Here is a 12,020-nt window from a genome sequence, read left to right as displayed (position 1 = left end):
TTAATTTCAGTTATGTGTTTAATTCTTGTAATCTTCATTTGTGATTGAGTTAAATATCAATTATAGTATATGATAACGTTTAATTATAGTATGATTACAATATTTTTTAAATATATATTTTATTTTATTAAATATAATAAATAAATATTTAATTTTAGAAATTAGATAATTTAAAAATAAAGTGAAAAGAAAAAATATGTAGGTTGGGTTGGTGTTACCATTGGGAGTAAAAGTTATATTAGGCTGGGGGTTGTGTAGGTGGATGAGAGATAAATGAATATTTTATTAAAAAGTGGAGTAAGGTTGGGTTGGATGAGTGCCACGACTGTGGATAGTCTAAAAGGAGAAATGGAGAACCATTATTGACCCTCTTTTAAAAAAACTTATTTAAAATAAAAACGGAGTATCATTCGATCATAAAAATCTAGGAAGATACATTTTTTTGATGGATAAATACACCATTTGGGCTCGAATACTACAAGGAGCTAAAAGTTCTTTTTTTTAAGTGCAATAAATATGAATGCAAATACGATAATTCTATAAGTCTAATGTAGTATTCTTACTATAAATGCAATATATATATATATATATATATATTGTATACACATAAATCAACGGTTAGGATGTAAATCTATAAATGCAATTTATATATACATACACAAATCAAGGGTTAGAATCAGGTATATCTCATCCCGTAGTACCAATGCATTTTTGTACATACAATATTACATTATTATATATAATCACACATTTTTTGATAATGCATCGTGATAGTGTTGCTTCGTCTGGAACAAAATGTTGTGCAGAGTGTTGGAACATCACGCACAACAACACAAAGTAAACAGCAGCGGAAAACTTGATGTGACGCACTGTGTTTAGGAAACACACCAGTGCACACAGAGAAATATTGCAGTGGAATTGTGGAAATAAAAATGGGAGAAGACACAAGGAGATACAAAAATTCTTCAAGTTATAAAATATATAACTTGAAGATGCCTGATGGCAAAATGACTAAATCGAAAATGAACAACTCACGTTCAATACCTTTACAACGACATAGGTATTGAACACATGACACTCTCACTAAAGAACAAAACTCGGTTCAAGAGTAATACTCCGAAACCTTACAAAATTAAACAAGGAGTGTTGGAACCTTACGTGGTGTGTTAGAGATATTTTATTTGATGTGTTAGAGTTAATTTATAACTCCATAAAACTTTCCTAAAGTTTTAGTTTGTTTTGCCTTCTTCACGTGTGTTTTGTAAGGTTCGAATGGCTGAGTCAAAGAGAGTTTGAAGACTCCTACAAATAAGGAAGATGAGAAGAGGAAAAAAAAAAGAGAAAGAAAGTGGTTGGAGGCTCAAACGTGGCTGTTGGAAGTTAAGGGAAGAAAGTTGGTGGACTTTGTTCCTACAAACAAGGAAAACCTAACCACTTCAACAACCACTCCATCCATCACTTGCAGCACGTTTTTCAAGGCTTGGGGAGCAAGTTGGAGACGCCTGCATAAGCTGGGAAAGAGTTCTCATTCAAAGTGCAGCTTGAGAGGGTGATAGGCGGTTCTTGTACAAGTGTTATGTTGTGTGTTACGATAACATCTTTTACAGCACTCGTTGTTCCCTCAGTCTGTCAAGAGCTTACAGAGAGAAATCAAGCCATGTAGGGCAATTGTGTATGAGTGTGATTCTGTATGTTGGGATGACATCAGAGTCAAAACCGTAACCGAACCGGAAAAACTGGTTATCGGTTAACCGAAAATCGGTTTTTCCCGGTTCGGTTCGGTTATCGGTTAGTACTCTCACTGTTAACCGGTTAATCGGTTTAACCGGTCGGTTAACCGGTTAAACCGATTAACCGATTTTTTTTAATTTAATTAATTAATTAATTAAACAATAGTTAGTCATTTAGGTTAGGGTTTCTGCCACTTCATCCAAGTTCGAATTTCCAAACTGTTCCATCCAGTCCAGCCGCTCTCTCGCCTCTCTTCCTATTCTGTCGGCTGTTCCCATCCCCGCCTCCCATCGGCACCGGCGCCGGCGCCGCTGCCTCTCCCACCGGCGCCTCCCTCCCTTTCTCCAGTCCAGCAGGCGGCAGTCCCAGACTCCCAGCAGCGCTCGAGCAGCAGCAGCAGCTCGTCCCAGCAGTAGCAGCGGTCGAGCTCGTCCCTTGCACCGGCGCCGCTATCTCTCCCACCGGCGCCTCCCTCCCTTTCTCCAATCCGGCAGTCCCAGCAGCGCTCGGCAGCAGCAGCTCGTCCCAGCAGCAGCAGCGCTCGAGCTCGCCCCTTGCACCGGCGCCGCTGCCTCTCCCACCGGCGCCTCCCTCCCTTTCTCTAGTCCAGCAGACCCAGCAACAGCTCGTCCATTCAGCAGGTTACATGTTTTGAGAAGTTCATGAGTTGCTATAATGATGTATTATATGTGTTGGTGATTTGAATATGTATGATATGTATGAAAATCTAGTTGTCTGTGACACATCTAAACTAGTAAAGGTTTATACTGTTGGGTAAATTTCCAGAATCTCACATCTAGTGGATGAATGAATCCTCTGATATTTGAAGTGTGTTGAGATCTGCATTAAGCCTGCCTTGCATCACAATGATGTATTGATGTTTATGTAATTATGTTTGTGGTGGCTGTAAGTTTATTTACTTCACCTGCGACTAAGTTCCTAATTCCTATGAATAATTAGAATTACAACTGGTGGAGGCAACCTTGAATTTGGTGGAGTATGTATAATACTATTATTTTGGATTTAGAACTTATAATTCTTTTTCTCTAAAAAAAATGTATGATATGATGTATATGTATTTATGTGTTGGTGATTTGATTTCGCAGCTATATAGTTTTCTATTTGTTATGAATTATCATTTTAATTATGGTCTTTTAATTATGATATGATGTATATGTATTTATGTGTTGGGTTTTGGCTATAATGTGAGTTAATATTGTTGTCTAGGTTGAGAATTAATTTATTATCATTGTTCTTTTTTTTTTAATATAAATTACATGTGTCTATAATTTGTTTTTTGTTATTAAATTATCACAAGTTATGAATTGGTGCAGTGGGTAAGGTCTAATTCTTTCTTTCAAAGGCCATGAGTTCAAATCCTATTGCACACATTTAAAAATTCGAATTTTTTTAAATAAAAACCGGTTAATTCGGACCGGTTAACCGAATTAACCGGTTTAATTCACCAAATTGAGAACCAGTGCATTAATCGGTTAACCGGTCGAAAAACCGGTTCGGTTTTCGGTTAGAGGAATTCCTCTAAACCGGTTCCGGTTAACCGGTAAACCGACGGTTCGGTTATAACCGAACCGACCGGTTTACCACCCCTATATTTAGAGATGGAAATTTTTTACGTGGATTCAAATCTTGGAAAAAGCGAAAATTGTAATAATTTTTTGAATATCACTATTCAACACTATATATTTATTGACTTATTCATTAATCTCATACCTCACGAAAAATAATAATGCTACTGAAACCTAACCCTATACATATAAATACATATATACACTATTGTATTCAACATTACGTAATTAAGGAAATCTAAGATGCTACAAGAAGTTAAAGAATCTATATAATTTTTCTTCTACAAACCAATACACATTTGTCATTTATATGCACCAAACATTATTAGGATTTAGGCCTCCTAAATCCAACAGTTGAACATGTAATTTTTATTTTTATTTTTAATTTTCAATTTCAATTCTAATTCAGCACGTAATGTAACATCATGTTATGTGCATAGTGCTAATTTACTTGACAACGACGCTATGGATTTCATCATGCTTAGAGAAAAGAAAGTTGAAGAAGCTATGGTAGTACTACAAGTGGAAACCATACAAATTTGTAAAATTAGAGTACATTATTTTTCTTTTTGAGGGGTAGAGTACATTATTATTTAATAAGCATAAAGATGCAGCGATACATTTATTTAATCAAGCCGCCTGAGCCTGACTTCTGGCAGCTTCAAGCATTTCTACTATCAGTGTCTTCACATCCCTACAAAAACAATAACACAGAATTATATGAATCAATGATTCAAATTGGAGACTAATACTAGCTCCCAAATTTAATCAATTTTCATTCATAATCTCAATCTATTTTATTTGCAACCAACTTGTGTACTCACTTTCTATCGGTAGCACGCCTTGTGAAAGGGATCCGGAGCTTGAAATTGTTCCCTTCACAACCAGCCTTCACAGGAGATTAGTACATTTAGAAACTCTATTATGAATAAAGAGTAACGACGATAAGTTGCAGAGTAAAAGGATATGAGACAACAATTCAATACAACCTTCACGTTAAAACCCAGACTGTCTATGTCCAACATCTCTGCGAATTCCACCTGAAAAGTGGACTAGTTTCTAAGTTACATACCGTCAGGATCATATGATTAACGACATGTATCAAACATATGTTGATGGCATTCATAGGGACGGAGATCCGTTAACCTCAATTCAAAACTAAAAGTAAAACTCATCCAGCATTTTACATTCACCAAACTGAAGTTCCCAAACCAGTTCATAATTCAGAGAGAAATAACAGGAGATGGATCATATGATAATTAAACCTTGATGGCATCCTAATAAATCATAACACATTCATAATACATAGTTGCCCCAACAACTTGCAAACGATCAAATGCAAAAGCAGCATAACTGATAAAATAACTAAGATCAACCATCACATGTTCAATAAAGGGAATCATGTTTCCTGTTGTTGCTGAAAGAACACCAAAGAGAAATTAATATTGAAGTATTACCGGAACAGAGGTAGAGTGCTGGACTATCAGCTTTGTCTCATCTGCATGATCTTTATTCATGTGGGACTGCAACAAATATTTGAATCTAGAAGAATTCAGAGAAGACCAAAGAATGACTTATTAAAGCGTGCTACTACAGATATGGCTCGTTATACCGTTATAGGCTTTGAGAATTGGTATATAGGATCCACTTTTGCTGTTCTAAATTCCTCCTTGCCGAATTCTGCAAGTACTCACATAGCAGATATCAACAATAATAAATCAGGTGAAGTGAAGTCTACCACAAAATAATCTTTGTACAGAAATTGTTCGCTTCAAGCTTTAGCTGAGTATTTGTCTAATACTCTTTTCTCAGTATTTGTCTAATAAGCATAACAACGGAAAAGATCTCCAGCAACACACGAACCTCCCGATCCTAATAAAGCTGTTGCAACTCCTGACACATATCTAACAACTTTAGGTTCAATCCGCAGGAACTGGAAGTCACCAAAGTCGACCTTCACAAAAATTTGTCAGTTTTTTAACAGATCTTCACAGTAATGTCGGCTTTAGGGTGTTGAATGGCACAAAACACTTAGTAAGAAAGTTAAGTCAGCCTTACCCAGAAAGCCTCAGGATGTCTAGCCAAATATGCACTACGAATAGCTTCCTTATCAGTGTCAGCAACCTGTATTGATCACATAAGTCCACAGGTAAGACAATAAATGAAACTCTGATCGAAACAAATTGTAACTGATTAAAGAGGAAAAATTCAAAACTAGGGCAGGCATGATACTTACAGGGAGGGCATCACCGTGCACTACAATAACTAGATCGGTCCTATCCTCAGGATCTTTCGCCACAAGCAACGAGCACCTGGGACTTGCTAAAAGGTCCTGCGTAGTTTAGCAATGTCTATAATTTAGCCCTGCCAAAGGAAAGCTTGCCAATATTCTCACAACTCATATATTGGCAGAGATAGAAAACTTAGATTAGGTGAAAGAGAATGTGACCATTGTCACAGCTCCAAAAGCAATTCCAAACCTTGGTATGAACTGCCAAACTACTAACTGCTAATATTGGAGATCCATAAGCATCACAAGCAAAGTCCACCATGGACCCTGATGGGTACCCCTCATACTTCTACAAGACACCAGGGAAATAAGAAAACATGAACACCAAAGATAGACAGTACAAGTTTGAACTTTTATTTAATTATTATAGCGTTAATCATATTTTGTGACTCCAACTTTCAGCTTTAAGCGTTTTCCAAAAACTGTCCAGCTATACAAAATCCAGCGAGGAGCGATGAATCATCTTTTTCCACCTCACCCAATAAAACGATATTGTTCCACCTAAGAATCCGGCGAGAAAATTCATCATTCCATCGCCGGATTTTGTATAGTGAGATATTTTTAATATAGGAATGTTGATGTGATGAGAATATGTGAAAGGCATAGCTGGAGAGGGAAAGGGAGAGGACCAGAGAGAAAGTAGAAAGGACTCCGCGTAAGCTGTAATTGAGAAGTGTCCTAATTTCCTCTATAGGAGGCAGCCTAGCAGCTTTTTCCTGACAACCAAAACAACAACAATTACGAATTGGGATTGAATCCATCAACACATACAGACAGAAAGAGTGACAAAGAGAACCTGGTGAGCTTGGATGAGTTGGAAAACATTAAGTTGGGGGTTGACATCGGCGGCAGTGGAAGCACTCTGTCACATAGAATTTAAAATAAAATAAGAACTAATACGGGCGCAATCGAGATACAGAGGAAAAGGATCGATACCTGATTGGTGGAAGCCATGCGTGTTTGCGATTTGAATGGGGAGAGGAGTGAAGGATAATTGCCGCCATTATTGTTCCTGTTAATCTTAACACCAACTAAGAGGGAGGAAGAAGAAGAAGAAGAGAAGAAAGGAGCGAAACGAGGGATAAAGCGATGCGGTAGGGACGAAGCGACACTCTTCATCTTCTTCTGCTCTTCTTCCACAACTACACCTTTCTTCCTTTCCCTCAAAATGCCAACCGTCTCATTATAAATTCTCGATTTTTTTTTTTTTAAAATCGTAGTACATGATTTTATCAAAGATAATACTCCTATGACTTTTTTTTCTTCTTATAATATAGTGTTAGCATTAATAAAAAAAATTAACAACTTTCGCAATAATAATAGTATTTCTTACAGTTTTCTTAGAAAGAAAGAGTAGGGTGGAAATTAATTTGAACATTTGCTTAATACGGATCGTGCATAATTAGGAGTGAGCACAAATAATCATACTCGAATAATTGAATCGATTCAAATTGAAATATAAAATATGGTTCGATTTTTTTAGATTTTCAATTTAGTTCGATTTTATTTTTCAAAAGTAAAAATCGAAATTTGATATATATATATATATATATATATATATATATATATATATATAAAATATGGAGTACCATTTTGAGATAGCCATTTTGAATAGTAAAACATAATATTTGGCCATCAATCTAAAAACACAAATTTTGATTATTTTTTTACGTTTTAAGACTGTTTTGCCTTTAATTAGGGCGTATCAGATTCGGGTTTGCACGCGGTTTGGCACACTTGGTACTATTTAGTATCAAAAGTGCCAACAGAAAAGAAAAAAAAAATCTAAATAAATTGGTGTTTTTGGCATTATTAGTGCCAATATGATACTCTCTCTTATGGTCACTAATAACATTCGTGCAACACTACATAAGAAAGAGAATATAGTATTAATGACACTAATATGACCATAAGTATCATTCGTGCGGCACCCTAAATGGATAATCTAAAACCTTAAATGGGGAATTAAAGTCTAAATGATAATCTAAACTTTAAATGGAGAATCTAAATACTACATGGAAGTGTTCAAAATTGCTGTATAATTGCACTCATCTATATAAGACAAGACAGTGTATCAACACAAGTATATGACACTATTGACACTAATATGGTCACTAGTACCATTCGTGCATAACACTATTGACACTAATAGTGCCAAGTGGTCACTAGTATCATTCGTGCATGGCACTATTGGCATTAATAGTGCCAAAATACCAATTTACTTAGATTTTTTTTTTCGGTTAGTACTTTTGGCCCTAACAGTGTTAAGTGTGTTTAGCCTGCGTGCAAATCCGAATTCGATTCGCCATAATTAAGGACAAAATAGTCTTAAAATATAAAAAATGACTAAATTTTATATTTTTCAAATTAGTGACCAAAATTTGTATTTTCTTCTTTAAAATGGCTACACGCATGTTTATTTCATTTTTATTAATATAATCCTAGTATGAAACTAGACTAAAATTTAGGACGTTTGGAAAAAGAATAAAAAAACAATTTTATAGGAGGGATGGAGAATTGGATCAAAAACAAAAGAACAGAAAGATTTAAAAATAGGTAGTAGAATATGAATGAGTTGGATTTTCAGATTCAGATTCTGGGCTGTCCAACTCCTACCACTAAATCTCTCTCACAGTCACCGCAGAAATTAGTGAGAGAGGGAATCATATCATATTCATATGCAGGCATGCGGCTACTTAGCGCTAGGGCCCACCTCTTTCGACGGTGGCGGTCGTCCCAAATTCATTCTTGGATGGAGTCGCCGTCGTCCATTCTCAGCTTCCGCCGCCCTCAACCACACTCACTACGACGTGCTCGGCCTCTTACCTAACGCTTCAACCTCACAAATCAAGAGGGCCTACCGTCTCCTCGCTCTCAAGGTTACCAAATCCCTAATCTCCTTTTTCCATACTCTCAAAACCTAGTTCATCGATTTAGGACTTTCTCTCAATCACGCTCATCTTATGATTTACCTCCAAGAATTATTCCATTGTTTTTCTGTTGTTCATGTCTTCAAATTCATATCTAAATTTCATAGATATTACTTTGTGACTTTCACAAGGTGCTTCTTCAATGGAATATAAAGACACAATCACAATATGTATGAGTTATGATATGTGATGCTGCTCCTGCACTGTCTTAAGGAAACAGATTCTTTGTTTTATGAGGCATACAAAATACCACACAGCAACAGCATAACTTGAACCATGTTTCAACAAAATCTCACCAGGATATGTGTTAACATGCAAATTGCAATGACACTAAACAGTTGCTGCTTTTTACTTTTGAGGGTGCATTCTCTTTGATGGAAAACATATATTTTCACCATTTTTCCATTGGGTGGATAATTTCCCCGACAGCACGGGAAAAAAATTTGGTCAGCTCATTTTCTCTCTTTTTGTCTCCAATTCATGATAAATATTATCATGAGGAATTGGTGTGATTATATTTTCCCATGTTTTCACCATAGAGAATATGAGATAAGAAAGTGGCGTGATAAATTTTCCATCTTTTCTTATCTCATTTTCTCATGATAAATTTGGGGTGTTTACTTTTGATGATTAGCCTTGATAGATAAAAATAATAAAACTAATCCTTTGTTTTTAGTTAGATGGATTAGAACTTTGGGATATTCCAAAGCCCTTGATTATTTCAATCATTTGAGCTAGTTTTGCTTGATGTATTTTCCAATGAAAGGGTGTGATTGGAGGAATCCTAATCTTAAGTATAAAAATACTCAATCATGCATCTTATCAGTCATGCAAAGTAAACGTCCCCTAAGTAGACTCCTCATCTATGTGCCTCAAATTTTTCCTAGATGGAGGGCATCTATGCCTATGAATGAGGGCTTAATTGATTGTCTCTGACGCTCGTCTTTTGCTCATGATTAGTATCATCCCGATGTTAATAAGGAAATAGGAGCTAACGAGGATTTCAAGAGCGTCCGACTTGCTTATGAAGTAAGCTAGCAACTTATGAATTTCATACCAGCTGTTTTAATATGCATACCAGTTATTTATATGAACTAGAAAGGGTAATCGCATGACTTAGACATTGTAGGTGTTTGTTCCCTCCAAAATGCAGCTGTGCTGAATTTGGAAATGTTTGATACAGATACTGATTAATGAATCAACAAGGAGTGAATATGACAAAGCTCTCCGTCATCAACCTAGCAGAAGAAGGCCATTAGGGGATGAGTGGTCCATCAATCAAGAATACGAGGACGGTTTGAGGCTGTACAGATGGGCTTACCTGAGGCGGAGGGAGAAGTATTGGGAGAGAGATGAAGAGGAGTGTGATGAAAATGAGAGGCGTGAATGTGATGAGGAGAGAGGATCCTTGTTTGAAGTTGTTAGATCAGCATTCCTCAGTGTGTTTCTGATGCAGACAGTTGGTGTGCGGCTGTCTCTCACATTTAGTAGCCTTATGGCTCTGTTGGACCAAAATCTTGATGCAGGATATAAATTTGGGTATTTGATTGCATGGATAGTGGGCGGAAGGGGCGGCGTCTTGCTTTCGATTTTCTTATCATTTGCAAGTTGGGTGTGTGGGAAAACCAGCAGTGGCGTAGTTGCTCTTGTAGTTGTTGCTATGTGGCTTGGTTCAAATGTTGCAAGGTGTGCTCCAATTCCACAAGGTGCTCTTCTCACTCTTCTCTACATGTCAATCAAGCTGCACATTGATCTAACCTAACCTTCCTCTGCAATACCCAATGGATATACATATTTTGTATTCTTTTTTTTTGTTTTTGTGAATATGTATTACCTTAAGCTAAAAATTTGTTATATTATCTAGGGTTATTTTTAAAAATAGTCCCGACTTTGACTTGATCTTGAGTTTTTAGTTCGAATTTATAATTATTACATTTATGTTTTCATTTGTTGTTCAGTTTATAGCTTAAGTTAAAATTTTCGGTCAATTGAGGCCAATCATTCAATTAAGTTTTGTACATCTAGACATTTTAGTTTTGATCATTTGATTGAGGTCCGGAAATTTTTGACATTGGATCGGAAATTTTTGAGAGAGGAGAGATGTGATTTAAATTTTTTAATATTTAAATAAATATAACTTTTACATTTTAAATCAAATATTTGCATAAAATATATCAAATAAAAGTTCTTATCGTGATCTTTAATTTGATATGCATATTAAATATTATATAATTAGTCGAATTTCACAATTTTAAAAAGAAACAAAATAAAAAAATAAGAAAATAAAGAAAAAGGAAATAAAAAGAAAATATATAGTTTCCAAATAAACATTCAACTTTATTATAACTACAAAATTATTACTTAGTTTTAAAATCAATTTGAAATTGATTTCAAAATGAAATCTTGGCTTTTTAATATAGTATAGATTTATAGAAGTAATTTGTATATTTAAATGTTATACTCTCTCCGTCACACGAATCTTGATGCATTTGTTTTCAACAAGGAAATTAAGGAGTAGTAGATTATTAGTGTTTTAAGTGTATAGGTAATAAAGTAGCAAATTGATAAAGTAGAAGTGTGTAGGTAATAAAGTAGAAAATTGATAATTAAATGTTTTAGAAATGCATTAAGATTCGTGGAACGGTCCAAAAAAAAATATGCATCAAGATTCGTGGGACGGAGGGAGTAGTATGCTCGTTCATTTTCAATTTTCGTTTTGTGCAGACTGTTATCAACTAAATAAGCTATCCAAAGAAGTATTAGTTGTCATAAATTAAATTTGTTGTTAGGTGAAAAAATAAAATTCGCATATTATCATGTGCCATGCAATTATAAATTTCATACAATTAAGGCCTTAGATAATAGTTTTAAACCTGTGACATTATTAAAACAATACAAATATAATAGTTTATTTATAACTGTATATAGCTTATATATTTGGGCCTTAGATAGGCGGGCTAAAGCATCTTATTTGAGCTTTCCTTATTAAAAAGGAATCCCTAATTCCATCTTCAGCAACGTGCAAGCCATGCACGAGCATCAAATCGACCGATACTTGGTAAATCTATCTTTTATGACACCGGTGGAAAATGAGGATTTTTATTCCCCAACATTGACGACCCCTTGCTATGGCCGTTTGATTGCAGATCCATCATGTTTGATTGCAGATCCATCATGTTCAATGTAACGCCCCGATTTTTCATAAACTTTTCAAACCAAAAACTTGAAGAACTAATAGTTAAAAATAAAATTCCTTTTTATTTTTCGATCCCTCTTGGGAGCGAATTGGAGATTGGAGATATAAGGTGGATTTTGGTGAATGGAGAGATAAGGTGGTTCTTGGAGTGGATGGGGGAACTAACTACTAACATCTAACATGACTTTGCCCGATCAATAAAATAAAATAAAATAAAATAAAATAAAATTCCTTGACTATCAAAATTTAAAATAATAAAAAAAATAAAACAATAAACTAAACTTAAC

The 12,020-nt window shown here is 35.3% G+C and overlaps 2 protein-coding genes across 3 annotated transcripts; one reads left to right on the top strand and one right to left on the bottom strand.

The window, feature by feature from the left end:
• Positions 1-3,763: 3,763 nt before the first annotated feature.
• On the bottom strand, positions 3,764-6,856 carry LOC130988790 (uncharacterized). The gene is made up of 12 exons (XM_057912751.1): positions 6,544-6,856; positions 6,404-6,469; positions 6,237-6,323; positions 5,798-5,896; positions 5,554-5,649; positions 5,376-5,441; positions 5,181-5,271; positions 4,930-4,997; positions 4,775-4,840; positions 4,307-4,357; positions 4,142-4,206; positions 3,764-4,011 (listed from the first exon to the last, which is right to left on the bottom strand). The coding sequence occupies exons 1-12, from the start codon at positions 6,724-6,726 to the stop codon at positions 3,948-3,950; spliced, it is 1,002 nt and encodes a 333-aa protein (XP_057768734.1). The 5' UTR covers positions 6,727-6,856; the 3' UTR covers positions 3,764-3,947.
• A 1,201-nt stretch (positions 6,857-8,057) lies between these two features.
• Positions 8,058-10,483, top strand: LOC130988796 (uncharacterized). 2 transcript variants are annotated; one of them, XM_057912757.1, is made up of 3 exons: positions 8,079-8,486; positions 9,498-9,566; positions 9,721-10,483. In XM_057912757.1, exons 1-3 carry the CDS (start codon positions 8,286-8,288, stop codon positions 10,297-10,299), a joined length of 849 nt encoding a protein of 282 aa, XP_057768740.1. In that variant the 5' UTR covers positions 8,079-8,285; the 3' UTR covers positions 10,300-10,483. The 2 variants fall into 2 exon arrangements, with proteins under 2 accessions (XP_057768741.1, XP_057768740.1); XM_057912758.1 differs by lacking the exon at positions 9,498-9,566 and having other exon boundaries at positions 8,058-8,486.
• The last annotated feature ends 1,537 nt before the right edge of the window (positions 10,484-12,020 follow it).

This window comes from Salvia miltiorrhiza, chromosome 6 (genome assembly GCF_028751815.1).
Source record: "Salvia miltiorrhiza cultivar Shanhuang (shh) chromosome 6, IMPLAD_Smil_shh, whole genome shotgun sequence".
NCBI lineage: Eukaryota > Viridiplantae > Streptophyta > Magnoliopsida > Lamiales > Lamiaceae > Salvia > Salvia miltiorrhiza.
This window is presented reverse-complemented; position numbering and strand designations above follow the sequence as displayed.

Excerpts from the sequence above, each read along its gene's own strand:
- LOC130988790 (XM_057912751.1), bottom strand. The coding sequence starts at position 6,726 with ATGAAGAGTGTCGCTTCGTCCCTACCGCATCGCTTTATCCCTCGTTTC. Across the intron at positions 5,272-5,375 it reads GACATCCTGAGGCTTTCTGG|GTCGACTTTGGTGACTTCCA; the intron begins GTAAGGCTGACT and ends ATTTTTGTGAAG. Across the intron at positions 4,207-4,306 it reads GTCTGGGTTTTAACGTGAAG|GCTGGTTGTGAAGGGAACAA; the intron begins GTTGTATTGAAT and ends TCTCCTGTGAAG.
- LOC130988796 (XM_057912757.1), top strand. The coding sequence starts at position 8,286 with ATGCAGGCATGCGGCTACTTAGCGCTAGGGCCCACCTCTTTCGACGGT. Across the intron at positions 8,487-9,497 it reads ACCGTCTCCTCGCTCTCAAG|TATCATCCCGATGTTAATAA; the intron begins GTTACCAAATCC and ends GCTCATGATTAG. Across the intron at positions 9,567-9,720 it reads GCGTCCGACTTGCTTATGAA|ATACTGATTAATGAATCAAC; the intron begins GTAAGCTAGCAA and ends TGTTTGATACAG.